Source organism: Propithecus coquereli, unplaced genomic scaffold, assembly GCF_000956105.1.
Source record: "Propithecus coquereli isolate 6110/MARCELLA unplaced genomic scaffold, Pcoq_1.0 Scaffold212, whole genome shotgun sequence".
Taxonomy (NCBI): Eukaryota; Metazoa; Chordata; class Mammalia; order Primates; family Indriidae; genus Propithecus; species Propithecus coquereli.
In genome coordinates, this window is record NW_012146301.1 from 2,405,450 (window position 1) to 2,422,160 (window position 16,711).

At 37.0% G+C, this 16,711-nt stretch overlaps 1 protein-coding gene across 1 annotated transcript in view; it reads left to right on the plus strand.

Annotated features, from left to right (window-relative positions):
* Positions 1–16,711, plus strand: part of PCCA (propionyl CoA carboxylase, alpha polypeptide) — a 375,245-nt gene that overhangs the window by 196,598 nt on the left and 161,936 nt on the right. The window contains exons 16-17 of the mRNA XM_012644433.1: positions 3,907–4,017; positions 12,546–12,648. Coding sequence (XP_012499887.1) covers positions 3,907–4,017; positions 12,546–12,648 — 214 coding nt within the window. The remainder of the gene's footprint in view (positions 1–3,906; positions 4,018–12,545; positions 12,649–16,711) is intronic.

The following is a 16,711-nucleotide window of genomic DNA, read 5'->3' on the forward strand; positions in this document are numbered from 1 at the left end:
AAAGTGGGGATTCCATGACACTTGAATGGCAAAATCAGACTTTGTAGATTTGTTATGCAGCATAGTGGTACAGATTAGAACCATACAAAAGTGGGCTAAAGAAATCGGAAGAAATGAACAAACTTCTATTAATATTTATTTCCTCTTCAGTTCTTTTATGCCACAGTCACTTACTCTTCTTGTGAAAGCCTGGTGCAATTCCCGCCTTCCCTGGTTGTTACATGCTTCCTCACATTTCCTTTCATCCCCATTTAACATCTTTGTAATTAAGATGACCAAGATTAAATACTCCATTCCTCATAAAGCCTTTCTGTGTCACAGAACTTTCTCAACATTATTAGTATCCCTCTTGTGGCAGTTACCTATTTTGATTTTATGGTTGACCCTTGAGCAACACAGGTTTAAACTGTATTGGTCCACTTATCATGGATTTTTTTCAATAAATGGAAATTTTTTTAGAGATTTTTGACAATGCGAAAAACTTGCAGACAAACCATGTGGCCTAGAAATATCAAAAAAATTAAGAAAAAGATATGCCATGAATGCATAAAACATGCAGTTACTAGTCTATTTCATCATTTACTACCATGAAATGTATACAAATCTATTATAAACACTTAATATTTATGAAAACTTAGGCACACAGAGACCCATACATTGCGCCATTCACATGAGAAATGTAAACAAATGTAAAGATGCAGTATTAGATCATAAATGCAGAAAATTAATTGTATACATACTGTACTACTGTAATAATTTTATAGCCACCTCCTGTTGCTGTTGCAGTGAGCTCAAGTGTTGCAAGTATCTGCTCAAAACACCATGCGATGCTGATTATCTGTGTGAGCAGTTCATCCCTACAGTAAATTGTGTATCTCAGTAAAAAGTGATCTCTCTTGGTTCTTCAGTACTTTTCATCATGTTTATAGTGCAGTACCATAGACCTTGGATAACACTACTGGACCCATATGAAATGCCACTAGTGATGCTGGAAGTGCTCCCAAGAAGTAGAGAAGTCATGACATTATAAGAAAAAGTTGAATTGCTTGATATGTACCATAGATTGAGGTCTGCAGCTGCAGTTGCCCATCATTTCAAGATAAATGAATCCAGTGTAAGGACCATAGTGGGGAAAAAAAAAAGGAAATTCGTGAATTAGTTGCTGCAGCCATGCCAGAAGGCGTGAAAACCTTGTACTTTTTGCAAAATACCTTTGTATCTTGTATTGAAAATGCAATTTTTGTGTGGGTACAGGATTGACATAAGAAAGGCATAGCTATAGACTCTAATATGATTTGAGAAAAAGTGAAGTCATTATATGACAACTTAAAGCAAAAGGAAGGTGAAGAATTTAAAGCTAGAGAATTTAATGCCAGCAAAGTATGGAAGAGAACCCCGATAGAACATAAAGCTCTGAAAGGATTACACCATTGAAGATGCCATTGTTGTCATAGAAAAAGCCATGAAAGCCAAGTCCAAAACAACAAATTCCTGCTGGAGAAAACTGTATCCAGATGTTGTGCATGAATCCACAGGCTTGACAACAGCCAGTCAAGGAAATCATGAAAGAGATTGTGGATATGGCAAAAAAGGTGGGGGGGGAAGGGTTTCAAGATAAGGATCTTGGAGAAATTTAAGAGCTAATTGACACCACTCCAAAGGAATTGACGGAAGATGACTTGGTGGAGATGATAGCTTCTGAACCAGTGCCAGACAATGAGGAAAGAGACATAGAAGAAGCAGTGCCAGGAAACAGATTGACATTAGACAGTCTGGCAGAAGAGTTCCGATTATTAAAGACTGCTTTTGACTACTTTTATGACATGGATCCTTGTATAATACGGGGCCAATTAAAGCAAATGGTAGAAGGAGGATTGGTACTGTATAGAAACATTTTTAGAGAAATGAAAAAGCAGAAGAGTCAGATGAATTACAATGTATTTCCATAAAGTCACACTGAGTGAGCCTGCCTCCCCTGTCTCTCCTTCCACCTCCTATTCCTCTGCCACCCGAGACAGCAAGGCCAAACTCCCCTCTTCCTCCTCCTCACTCTACTCAGTGTGAAGATGGAGATGAAGACCTTCATGATGATCCACTTCCACTTAATGAATAGTAAATATATTTTCCTTATGATTTTCTTAATAATAATTTGTTTTCTCCAGCTTACATTATTGTAAGAATACAGTATGTAATACAGCATACAAAATAAGTGTAAATTTATTGTTACTGATAAGGCTTCCAGTCAATAGTAATATTTAAGTTTTGGAGGAGTTAAAGTTATTTGTGGATTTTTGACTACAAGGGAGGTGGTATCCCTAACCCCCATGTTACTCGGTTGTCCTGTACTTTGAAATAGTCATTATGTACTAGGCTCGATTTTTTCCTACTAGATTGCATGTCTGTCTTTCTCTCTCTCTCTCTTTTCTTTTTTGTTTCTTTTCCATTTATTGAGGTATATTTGACATATAGTAAACTTCTAATATTTAAAGTATTCAGTTTGATGAGTTTTGACACCTGTGAAACCATCACCACAATCAAGATACTGAACATTTCTGTCACTTCCAGAAGTTTCCTCATGGCCTTTGCAATCCACCCCTACTGTACCCCGTCCCTATGTAACCATATGGTCTGCTTTCTGTCACTGCAGGTTGGTTTGCATTTTCTAAAATTTTATATTAATGGACTCATACAGTATGTGTTATTTTGAGAGTCATCCTTATTATTTCATGTATCAGTGACTCATTTCTTTTTTTTTTTTTTTTTCTTGCTTGCTGAATAGAATTCCATTGTACGGACAAACTCGATTTTGTTAATAACCCGTTGGTGGACATTTAAGTTGTTTAAATGTTTTTATTATTGTACATAAAGTTGCTATTAACCTTTGTGGATAAGTCTTTGGATAGATGTATGTTTTTATTTAACTTGAGTAAATAATTAGGAGTGAATTGTCTAAATCATATGATGAGTATATGTTTAACCTTTTCAGAAACTGCCAAATTGTTTCAAAGTGTATGTATCATTTTATACTGCAAACACAGCGTGTGACAGTTCCATTTGTTCTGCATCCCCACCAACACTTGCTATTATCTGTCTTGTAACTTTTTACCATGTAAATTGGTGTGTGTGTGGGGGGGGGGTATGTCATTTTTTTTTTTTTCCGACGATGGTGTTGAATATCTTTTCCTGTGCTTCCTGAGCGTTTTGTAAAATGTCTATTTAGATCTTTTGCCCATTTTTTTTACTTGGTTTGTTTGTCATGTTATAATTGTGTTGTATATGTTCTTTATATATTGCAGATACTAGTTCCTTATCTAATATATGTATTGTGGGTATTTTCTCTCCATCTGTGGCTTGCCAATTCATTTTCTTAACTGTATCTTTTGAAGAGCAGACTTTTAACTTTTGATGAAGTACAATTTGTTGATATTTTTATGGTTCATGGTTTTTGTGTACTATCTGAGAATCTGTTCCCTACCTCAAAGTAACAGAAATTTTTTTCCCCTATATTTTCTTCTGTAAATCTTAAAATAGTTTTAGGTTTTACATTTAGGTTTGTGATCCATTTTGAGTTAATTTTTTGTCTATGTGGTGAGTTGGGGTTGAAGTTCATTTTCTTTTTTGCTCAGATAGATAGCTAGTTGTTCTTGTAGCATTTATTGAAAAGACATTTAGGTCCCCATTGAATTGTCTTGGCAATAAGAAGCTTCTTAAGTTTATATTTATTGCTTTATTAATACCTCAAGTTCAGATATTCTTTGTTGTTACTTGAAGTCAAGGAGATAAATATTCTTACATAGTTTGTGCTAGGTCATAGGACACTGATGATAGATTTCTCTAGATTATATGAATTGAATTTTTCACCGACTCATTGTTCTCCAACTCAATCTGATATCATTTTATTTTTAGGTGTTACACATAATATTTCATTACTTCGAGAGGTGATAATCAACTCACGCTTTGTAAAAGGAGATATCAGCACAAAATTTCTCTCTGATGAATATCCTGATGGCTTTAAAGGTTTGTATGCATTAAAATAGTGTATTAAAGTTGTTATTTTTATACTTTATCCTAATACATAATTTTTTCTATTTTGAAATTAAGGCCTTTTGGCTGATATTATTCTTGATTTATTAGAATTCTTAGAGTATCCAAGATTATTGATATTCATGATTTTGAGTGTTCATGGGTGACTCATGCGTGTGGTAATCTGCAATTCTGTGGAGTGAGGAATTCGACTATGTGGAATGTTCTGTGAGTCTAGCGCTTTGAAGCAAAACATGTAGGCAGATCATTAGCCTACCTGATTTTCTGGTTTCTGAAAGTCAAGTCAGATTTGCATTTTTTACTGATATGGGTATACACAGGAACTCTTCTTTAGTGATTTAAATAGTTATCTTTATGAAAAGTATCACTGAAAATTTCAGAAAACTGGATGCTAGTGCTGTTAATGAAAATGAAGATATCTAAGAAGATAATGGTTTTCTGAAAAATAAAATTTTGAATAAAGTAATGAGCAGAATGTGAAATCTAACACCTCAAAGTTGTCAGCAAATGTTTCTATGTAATAGAAAAATTGCTCATCAAGTGAGAGACAGAGAAAACCCTGAGCATTGAAAACATGGTTAACACATGATATTAACAAACCAACAAGACTTAGCTGAGACTTAATAGAAATGTTAATACAAATGTCAGGTGAGAGCCAGAAGCCTCTACATTTATTTGTAATGAACTTAGGGAATATGAAGGGGTAGATATTCTCTCACAAATTTCAACTATTCTTTTTATCCGTTTAAAGTGTTTTAGTATATAAAATGACTCACATAGTTACGGCTACTACTCCCATTCTTCTTCTTCAGATTTCTCTATTTTTCCTTTCCTATTTGTCCCCCAGATCAGATCTCAGATATATTAAACTGTATTATCTTTGACTGTTTGATATATGTGTCCAAGAGAGACAGCAGGAAGTGGCAACTGAAGTTAATCCTGGATCTTCTCCATATGTTGGAGGCCAGGTCATTTCGCCCCTTTGGGGTTACCCATCTGCTTCCCATCTGTCCAGCTATCCTAAGCACTAGTCACAGGCAAGTCCTATTTTTATGACTGCCTTACAATTTTTTATTATATGTGTTATCCCAAATTTATTTGTAGATTAGGAAAGTTTTACTAAAGATTCTTGGACTTAAACTTTAAAACGATTGTGTCTAAAATTTTAAAAATAGGATACACAAGTAATCTTTTGAAGTTTTTATTTAGATTCTGATGTTGAAAAGCTGTTTTTCTTTGATTCTGAAAAATAAATGGAAAATGAAGGTATTTTTATTCTGAAATAAATGGAAAATGAGGAAGAAGATATTTTAAGAACTATAATTTCAGTTGGCCTATAATGAATATTTTGGACTTGTTTCTGTGATACCTTGCTGTGCTTCACCCTCAAGCCTCATCAAAATAAATTGTCAGGCCAGGTGCAGTGGCTCACACCTGTAAGCCTGGCACTTTGGGAGACTGAGGCAGGAGGATCACTTGAGCCCAGGAGTTTGAGGTTGCAGTGAGCTATGATGATGCCACTGCACTCTAACCTGGCCAACAGAGTGAGACCCTATCTCAAAAAAAGAAAAGAAAAGAAAAGAAAAGTTGTGAGAATTATTTCTTCCGAAAAGTTACAGATTTTTGGTAAAAATTTGATTCACCACAAAAAGTGCATGACGAAACTCCTCTTTTTCCACTGAATTTAATCAAGTATTTCTGTGCCTTTAAAAGTAGTGCCATGGGAGAGGGAGGGAGGATGGGAAAGAAATAAAAATAAAATGAAAAAATAAAAGTAGTACTATTATATTTGGACTCAATTCAGTCATTAAAGTCATTCAACAAATAATTGATATAGGCTGTAGAAGGAAATCAAAGATGGGTAGTATATTTTCCCTGCCCTTAAGAAGTTAACATCATGAGAGAAATAAACATGTGAAGAATTAACTGCACTATAGGACAGACTAAAATAAGCACTAAGTAAAGATATAAGCAACGTAGCATGAGAGCAGAGAGAAAACCAATTCCAATTTAGGGAATCAATAATGGCTTCGAGGATGAGGTGGTGTTTTAGACTATTGCAGCACCTCTCCAAGGACTCTATCTGTAGGTGCTGGGGGTGCCATTCTGGCTCTGAGAGCCATGTGTGTACATCTTCATAAACCGTCCTCTTCGATGTAATGTTGATATTTGAAATTAGCCATTGAGAAAGAATTCACTGTAAGGAAATTGGCAAATGCTACACATTGGGGCATTTCTTCTTCCCTACACCCCAGTTGATTGTGAAGCATTTACCAGCAAGCTACTGCCTAACACTTTGACCTGCGTATTGACAGCAAACAGAGCCACTAGTGTAAAAAGAAAAAGCATTGCCCATTTATGGAGGAAGACTTAGAAGAATCCCTGAGAAGAGGTGATGCTCAGTTTTAGAAGTGCTGGTGTGGGAGGCAGATGACTGTGCTTACTGAATAATAAGAAGAACACTTAAGGATATTAAATTAGGGGAGAAAGACTTAATGAACTAAACACTGTGATTTTGAGAAATACAACGTTTCAGCAAAGTAGAAGATAAAATGGTCACTACTGGGAACCAAATTAGTGACCCAAAGGAATAAATGGAAGAAGCATCTCAAAATATGTAGTAAAAAGGTAATGAGAATGAAATCATGAAGGAAAGGATAAGATATGGAGGGAAGATCTAAAAGATTTTACATGTAAATGAATAATAGGAGTTTTATGAAAAGAAAAATGGACAAATGAATAATTTTGAAAGAAATAATAGGGGAGTTTTTTTTGTTTTTTTTTTTTATTCTTAAGAAAGACTCGAGTTATAGGAAAGACTTGCTGAGTTTGAGACAGGATTAATGGAAAAAAAGTAACTCCTCTAGGCATATCAAGAACAAATAATTTAAAGCATCTAGAAGAAAAAACAAGTTATAAATGAGAAATATATTGTGGGATCATCTTCATACTTTATAAACTGGAACTTAGAAAACCTTAAAGTATCTGCTGTACAGGAAAGAACTTGACTCGAGTACTATACCCAACTAAGACATCTTTTCATTTGTTAACATAACAAAAGTTTTTTGTTAAAGAGGGGTTCAGAAATATTTCACCCTTTTTGAGAAAATTGCTGAAGAAAGTACTTTACCCAGTTTTGAGGTAAAGATGGCAGCTTAAATATACACATTTTTTTCTACCCCCAAACCCACTAACTTGAATTTTCTTTTTCTTTTTTTTTTCTTTTTTTTGGGACAGAGTCTCACTCTGTTGCTCGGGCTAGAGTGCCGTGTCATCAGCCTAGCTCACAGCAACCTCAAACTCCTGGGCTCAAGCAATCCTACTGCCTCAGCCTCCCGAGTAGCTGGGACTACAGGCATGCGCCACCATGCCCGGCTAATTTTTTCTATATATTTTTAGTTGTCCAGCTAATTTCTTTCTATTTTTTTTTTTTAGTAGAGACGGGGTCTAGCTCTTGCTCAGGCTGGTCTTGAGCTCCTGAGCTCAAACGATCCACATGGCTGAGCCTCCCACAGTGCTAGGATTACAGGCGTGAGCCACCGCGGGACCGCGCCTGGCCTAACTTGAATTTTCTAAGAGCACAAGCCCACAAAGGAAAAAGATAGGAAATAGCATACTGGAAAATGAAAAGCTGAAAGATGATTTTTTTTTTTTATTTCAGCATATTATGGGGGTACAGATGTTTAGGTTATGTATGTTGCCCTTGCCTCCCCATTCCCCCCCAAGTCCGAGTTTCAAGTGTGCCCATCCCTTGGATGGTGCGCACTACACTATTTGTGTATGCAAATACCCATCCCCCCCCTCCCTGAAAGATGATTCTTAACTGACTTAGTAATCTAAGAAAGTTGAATCCTAAGCTGACAATGGGAAACACTGAGAAGCATTAATAGCTCAGTGTCATTGCAGAACCCTTCAGAAGTCTCAATACTTATTAGCTCCAGGTATCTTGGGAAATTCCTAAATCTAGGACCATTGGCCTAAAATCTCTATAAAGTTTTCTCTGTATCCTCTCTCTCACTCTCTTTCCGCCACCCTGGCAAAAGCTTTGAGATTCTTCTCTGTAGAAAACCAGGAGACACCAGGCACAGTTGGACAGAGTTGAGGGACATGGACCTACTGAATGTGGTGACGCCCTTCCCCCAGCCCTTGTTCCCCAGTTGGTTCCCAGAATGCTGACAGGCAAACAGGTACACTTAGGCACAGTAGTAGAATGTCCTTCTCCGAGAGATCTAACCAGCCTAGTGAGATGACCTAAAGATTCCCCCACAAAATGAGCCAGCCAGATGACCCTACACAGGAAGCCAATGGTCAGGAAAGCCAGAGCCCTCAGAGAGAGAAAATGCAGGGCTCAGAATCAGGACCCCTCTTAACATTGTTTAGTACAACTCTACCTTTAAAGGGAACCACCACATGAATGTTGAAAATAAATGCTATAACTAAAACCCCTTGGGAAGAACACAGATCAGGCTTCTTAAAAATTGGATCATGTGCATGAGGGTGGCTTGCAGCATGAGGGTATAGCACCATATCACAAAGCTTGCGGGTGCTGCCGCATGGTTTTGACCTCCAGTAATTACTGGTTTAATGAGCAGGGAGGGGAGATAGTAAGCAGTGTTTAGGGCCTTTGTTTGAAATTGTTCCCCCCCAAATCTTAAGAAGGTAAGGGTTAATTATGAGAAGGAAATTGAAAAACTTTAAGTCATATACAGAGCACGTTGGGTCATAGGTACTGAGTGATTTTGGTTCTGGGGGTACAGAGTCCAAATTATGTCAAAAAGCCCATGTAAGGCTCCTTAAATCAAGAGCTGCCAACTTCTCCAGCCATTTCTTCACTGACATCACAGTAGGGGTTTTAAGCTTTAATGCCCAGAAGGTTCCAAGAGCTGGGTTTGAGAAAGCCTTAGAACTCTACCTGGGCTGAGGCTGTACTTGTAGTAAGCAGGAGCAACTTGCTCCTATTGAGGAGTGCTGGAGCTGTGTGTGTCCTGTGTGCCAGGCTGGAGGCTCTCAGTCTTACTGCCATGTCACTGTTTGTATGCCCCATGTACCCAGAATTGTGCTTCTCAGTCTTAATCAGGGTTGGGAGAGAGGTGAAAACAAGTGTCAGATTGCAGTGCTCTGTTGGTTTACATTCTCACTAGCAAAAAGGGATAGGAAAAATCAGAGCATTTAAGTCCATACTGTGCCCCAGAGTTCATCAGTAAACAGAAGAATTTGCTGCCCTCATGGGACTTGCATTCCAGTGGGTCAGCAGTCAGCATGCATTCGCAACTCCCCTCATGGGGAGGGCTTTACGGATGAGAACCTGCTCAGACAAGTGAATGGAGTCCATTTGCCTTAGTTATGAGAATGAATGCAGGTGTGCCTGACTCTACACCAAGCTAGCACACCGCCACCAAAGGACAAACAGTGGAGAGCTTTCAAAGGGACTCCAAGGTCAGAGCCAGGGCGGACACACTGTACTGGGTATCAGGCCACTAGGGAACATACAGAAGTGAAAGCCACTCTTGCCTGTGACCGGAGTAGCGTTAGGCTAGAACCATTATTGTAAGAATAGGTCAGTTATGATCAAATTTCTTATGTAGGGCCTGTTGGATACCCCCTTTTTAAAGTGGGATATCAGTAAAAGGGTTAAAGTTGGTATGCCACGTATCCATTTGCCTGTGAGAGAGAATGATGGTCGATTTTATTTGGGAGCCCGCTGTCTTGCTGTTGCCTGCGTTGGTGTGCTAGCGATTGATTAGACCAAATGAAATACCGATTGAGCATCTGGCAGTCTGCGTGTTACCTTTTCCCTTGCTGATGGTAAGTACTGTGCATACGTGTCTAAAGAAGTGAATTGTAAAGTATTTTGATTGTAAATCACCATAAGAAATACATTTTATATCCTTAGTATGCACACAACACTCAAACACACCCAACATTTTCGTGAAAAACACGATGTTCAAAGTGCTCTGATAATTTTGCTGGGCATGACCCGCTAAACTGGTTTCATGAACTACGGAATGGTTTCTTTACACAGCTTGATAAATATGAGGCTAAAAGTTCTATTCAAGGCGAGATGTGATGAGCTGCAGCATCAGCATCACCCTGGAGCTTGCTAGAAGTGCAGCTTCTGTCTCCTTCCCCATTCCTTCTCCCATTCCATCTCTGCAGGTGGAACTGAGGAACGGGGCTTTAGACCAGGTGATTCTGATGCCCGGTGAAGTCTGAGAAGCACTGGTCCTCTTTATACTCCAAAGAGCTTTTGTGATTATATCTATTGATATTTTTGCCCCATTATAAATTAAGCTGAGGAACTTTAAAATATTTGTTAATTCATTTTAAAAGTAATGATAATCCATTATGTGTTGACATGAGAGCACACACACGTTATGTGTTCCTTGGATCTGGAAACCTCTACAGTGTACCCCTGAGAAAATGAGAGTTAAAAAACCCAAAATTTAGCATTATTAAGAAAGCCATTTTGATCTTGTGAACCCCCAGAGGGCTCCTAGGGACTCCTGTCTGCCTCAGAACTATGTTTGAGAAGACTAGACCAAATTTCTGTAACACTTCTCATATAGGGTAATTAATTATGGAATCATACAGGATATTTTCATCGCTGCTTACATGTCAGGGTAAAATCAGGAACTTTGCAAAGCCTGTAAGAGTGTGGTTTATGGGGGTCTGTCATTGAATTCCCAGAAGCAATTTACAGATCCCATGTTTGTATTATGATTTATATAGCTTCTAGGTTTGTCTCAGAGAGGAATGGATTACTTGTGCTCTCCCTACCCTTCAGTTTCATGAAGCACCTCCCTGTAGAAAATTGTGCTGCAGGTCTTGAAAGTGTTTATAGTTTAATTTAGAATATTTTTATTTTATTTTTTGTTTTTTTGAGACAGAGTCTCGCTCTGTTGCCCAGACTCGAGTGCTGTGGTGTCAGCCTAGCTCACAGCAACCTCAAACTCCTGGGCTCAAGCAATCCTTCTGCCTCAGCCTCCTGAGTAGCTGGGACTACAGGCATGCGCCACCATGCCCAGCTAATTTTTTCTATATATTTTTAGTTGTCCAGCTAATTTCTTTCTATTTTTAGTAGAAACAGGGTCTCGCTCTTGCTCAGGCTGGTCTTGAACTCCTGACCTCAAGCAATCCTCCTGCCTTGGCCTCCCAAAGTGCTAGGATTATAGGCGTGAGCCACCGTGCCCGGCCTAGAATATTTTGTTTTTTTCTGTTTTGAGTGATTTTCAGATAGGCCATTCACATTATTTTATTTCTTTTAAGTAAGTTTAGGTAACTGCCTGTGTTTTGTTTTGTTTCAGTCGTACAGTTGTCCCTCAGTATCCATGGGGGATCAGTTCCAAAACCCCCTTGGATACCAAAATCCACAGAAGCTCAAGTCCCTGCTAAAAAAATGGACTAGTATTTGCTATAACCTACACACATCCTCCTGTATATTTTAAATCATCTCTAGATTACTTATGTAAATGATGTGTAAATTGTTATAATGCATTGTTTTGGGAATAATGACAAGGAAAAATGTCTGTACATGTTCAGTACGGACGCAATCACCCTTCCCCCCGTCCCCAAATATTTTGACCTGCAATTGGTTGAGTCTGTGGATGCAGAACCCACGGATACAGAAGGGCAACTGTATAAGTAGCATCTTACTGCTGATGACCAGGCACTCTAGTTGCTCGTACTGTACCATTTAATAATCTGCTGTTTGTATATAGTACTGTGGCAAATAAATAGTGTTAGAATTTGTGGTGAGATTACAGAACTCTCAAGGGATGTTTTAAGCTGCAGACCCTGGAGTATCTGAACCCTGCCTTAACTCACACTCCTCTTCTTGAGGAATTTTGCAAGAGCAGGTTTCCCTGCTACACAGCACTCAGACAAGGGGTCTTCCACAGGCCTTCATGGGCTAGCCCACTGCCCCCAGGTCCAGCTGTGTTATGTTGGGAAGAGAGAGTGAATGAGAGAAGGAGAGAGGGGATTTGTTGACTGACTGATTGATGGGGATTTGAGCACTGACCACGTGCATAGAGGCAAGAGAATCACACCTTTCTTTTGATTCCTTTGCACTAGAGAACATGGCCTATCCATATCCTTGACCAGCAGCTCTCTTCTTCTTCAGAGATTGGAGCTTCCACCCCTTTTTCCTCACTTTCCTTAGGAGTAAAGTTGGGCTGGGAAGTGAGAAAGAGAAGCAGATATGAGGAAACTTAAGCTTTTCCTAGAGATGTCTGTGCAGACAGTTTCCTTAATTGTTCTGTACATCTACTTAATATCTTGTTTCCCAAATTAGACTTTCAAACTTCCAGTGAGCAGGATTTTTTGTCTTACTTTAAATCATGCTCCCTCAACCCCGCACACCTCAGTGCCTGGTACAGTACTAACTCCATGACAGATACCTGATAAAAATATCTGTTTGAATGACTAGTAATTCCATAAGATAGAAGCACAGATGTTAACATTTATGTGATTGATTGATCCAACGATTTTTTCCCCCTCAGGACACACATTAACCAAGAGTGAGAGAAACCAATTATTGGCAATAGCATCATCATTGTTCGTGGCTTCCCAATTAAGAGCACAGCATTTTCAGGAACAGTCAAGGTATGATAGACCATTTAAAACAGAATAAATGAGCAGAAAAAAATATTGATAATATAATCATCACAGGAAAGAGCTATTAAAAGATCTGGCTGATCTCAGTTCTAGATCTTATGGGTATTTGGAGAAATATAATGAAGTCACATTGTTTAAGTACAGTATTGCATCTATTTTGTTCAATCAAGTTTTTAAAATTCAGCAAGGAAAAAAGGATCTTGGCCTCTTTAATTTGGATACACTAGAGGTAAGAAGATATTCTGAAATCTGATGGGAGATCTGTTCAAGTAATATTTATTTATTAATTTTAAAATTTTGGGGGAAGTATGTATTAATATTTAGGAATCAATCTGGGCAGCTAAAAAATAATATCAGAAACTAGTTTATAAGATACAAGAAGGAATTAACACGAGGTTGAATTAGTTATTTGTGAGCTCTAAGTATACCTTTTAGCTTCCTAGTGACCCAGGTGAAAGGAGAAACATGCCTTATATCAGGGTAAATAAAATCAAAACCTCAGACATTGATGCTTCTAAGACAGAGGGCTGTTTATTATGCATGTGTGTGTACTTGCTAGAGGAATCCTTTTAAAGGAGTCATGCTGTTGATAAATTGTGTTATTTCAATTTCTTCTCATTTCTTTTTGCTTTTCCACAAGAGGAAGAACAAAAATTAAACGAAAAAAAAAGATGGAAGGTGACCAAGTAGCTCTGAAAAGCACAAATTGGAAACTCAAATTAACCCTGAAGAATTAGATAGAAGAGGAACTAAAGTGGATTTAGGCTGTATCTTAATGGTTAATGTGGTTTTACTTAGAAAATCTTAGAGTGACTGATACTCTTCATTTGTTCTGTTGCCCAAGAGAAAGAATAGGAAGCTTAATGTACAATCTCTTTGTAAGTTATGATTTGGTAGCTATCTGGGGAGAGATGGGAAGGTATAGAATATCAGTAAATTACTGAATGAGTGGGAAGAGGAGGCAGATTCATAGAACCGTGAATCTGGTTGTTGTTTGGTTGTTTTTTACCCCCCTACAGTTATTGCTGTTCAGTGTGGTAGTCACTAGCTACATGTGGCTATTAAAATTAAATTGGAAAATCCATTTGTCCATCATGCTGGCCATACTTCAAGTGCTTAGTAGCCACCTCTAGTTAGTGGTTACTGTTTTGGACAACTCAAAGAGCCTTTCCACCATGGCAGTTCTGGTTCCACCAAGTTCTGTTGGACAGTGCTCATCTAGAGGGAAGTGTGTACAGGAGAGATCCTAGATTTTGTTTTAAAACCTGAATTTCAGACTCGGCATTATTTTTTAATTATTCTTTGGACAAATGCAATGTTCACATCCTAATTTCTTTCCCTTCATATTTTTTTTGTCTTTGATTATTTCAGAAGTCCTGAATGTAGCTAAAGATGAACTGGTTTGATTTTTAAGAAACGTATGCAGATTATTTTTAGAGAGTGCTAGCTTACTATGTGGAAGAATCTGAATAGGGTTTAAAAAGGTAAAGAGTAAAAATTACCTGTAATCTAATGATTCTTTAATAATCATTTTTTACATTTTGATATATTCCCTTCAACATATGTATGTATGTGTATATTTATATACATATATGGAACACATACACTTTATATAATTACAGTCATATTAGGAATATTTTGGGTTTTTTTAAATTTAATATGTTGTGAATATTCTATTCATTAGTCTTTGGAAGCATTTTTCTATTTTTTTATTATAGAGAATTTTAAACATGTGCAAAATAAACAAAATAGTGTAATGAACCCCCCATGAAACAGCCATCAAAAATCTACCTTCCTGTTTCCTCTTTACCTATACCCATTCCCCACTTTCCCCACTTATTAATTTTTAAGGTAAAATTCACATACACAAATATACAAATCTTACCTGTACAGACACAACAAATAGATGGTTCTGTGTAACTCCCACTGCTATATACAGGTTTGAATATTTCCATCATTCCAGAAAGTGTCCCCTGCAACTCCCTTTTGCTTTTCGTGCTACCTTCAGTGTGATTTTTTCAGATTATTTTCTACTTCAGAATTTGGCAAACTTTTTCTTAAAGGATCAGATCATAAATACTTTAGACTTGCAGTTCATGTGGGCTTTGTCATGACTACTCTGCTGTTGTAGTGCAAAAGTAGCCATAGTAACTGTAAGGGAATGAATGTGGCTATACACCAGTGAAACTTTATTTAAAAATAGTGATAACTTGTGGGCCATAGTTTTGCAGCCCCTTGTTCTAGGTCATTAACATTCTCTTTAGCTGTGCTTAATATAATGGTTAGTCTGTCCATTTTGCTTATTTCAATTATGTTTTTTATTTTTAATAATTCTATTTTGATTTTTTCTGTCTGTTCAGTTTATTGTTGTAGTCTTCTGTTCCTTTAAAAAACATTTTAGTTCTGTCCTTTCTTTAAATGTATTAAGTGTTATTTTAAATTCTATATCTGACGATTCCAATATCCAAGTATGATTCTATACTTTGTTTTTCTACTGACTTTTACTCAGAAATGAGGACTATGTTATAATGATAAAAGGGTTAATACATGAGGAAGCTGTAACAATTATAAATGCATATGAACATAACAGAGTGCCAAAACATGAAACAAAAACAGCTCATTAAAAGGAGAAATAGACAATTCACTTATTGTTGTGAATTTTAATATTCCTCTTATGGTAATTGATAGAAACCTAATTAGAAAAACAGACAAATAGCCTGTTAGTGTCTTTAGGCTATCACTTGAACTAACTGACATTTACAAAATGCCTTACCCAACAAGAGTAGAGTACTTACATATTCTTTTCATGTGGATGTGAGACGTTTATTAAGATAGACCAAATTATGGGTCATAGAACAAATTTCAATGAGCTTAAAGGGGTTGAAATCATGTAAGAGCTTTTTCCAACCACAAGATAATTAAATTGTAAATCAACAACAGAAAGAAATCTAGGAAATCCTAAAATATTTGAAAATTAAACTACTTTTTTTTTTTTTTTAAGTAAAACATGAATCAGAGAAGAAATCATGTGAATAATTAAAAAAATATCTTGAACTGCCCAAGCATGGTGGCTCACACCTGAAATTCATGGACTTCGGGAGGCTGAGGTGGGATGATCACTTGAGCCTAAGAGTTTAAGACCAGTCTAGACAATGTAGCAACACCCTGTCTTTACCCAAAAAATTAAAAAATTAGCTGGGTATAGTGGCACACGCCTATAGTCCCAGCTACTCAGGAGGGTGAGGTGGGAGGATTGCTTGAGCTGCAGTTAGCTATGATCATGCTACAGTATTCCAGCCTGTGCGACAGAGTGAGGCCCTGTTTCTAAAAAATAAATAAGTGAATCTTGAAGTGAAAAAAATGAGAAAACAGCATATCAAAATTTGTGGTGTAGGTAAAACACTACTTACAGGAAAAATTCTAATTGCTTATATTAAAATGAAGAAATGTCTAAAATCAATAACCTAAGCTGCTACCTTAATAAGCTAAAAAAAGACCAAATTAAACATAAAATAGGTAGAAGGAAAGTAGTAATAAAGATGAGAGTTGAACGAAATAAAACAGGAAGAAGAAAATCAATTTTGAAAAGCAAGAAAGAGGAAACAAATTATAATACCAAAATAAGAAACGAGGGAACTTTACTATAGACGCTACAGAAATTAAAAGGATTCTAGGAGAATATTGTCGACAAATTCATGCCAACAAAATTGGCAATGTAGATGAAATAGACAAATTCCTGAATAAACAAAAATTATCAAGACTAATTCAGAAAATCTTTCAAAAAATACATAATGGAACACTTTCATTTTATTAATATGAAGCCAGCATTATCTTGATTATAAAGTCAGTTTAAAACATCAGGATGAATCCTAGCTACTCAGGAGGCTGAGGCAGGAGGATTGCATGAGCCGAGGAGGTTGAGACTAGCTTGGGCAACATAGCAAGACCCCATCTCTTAAAAAAAAATCAATTAATTAATTCAAAAACCCATCACAGTGAGAAAGCTACAGACCTGTATTATACGTGAAGTCATAAAATTCCTTAATAAAAT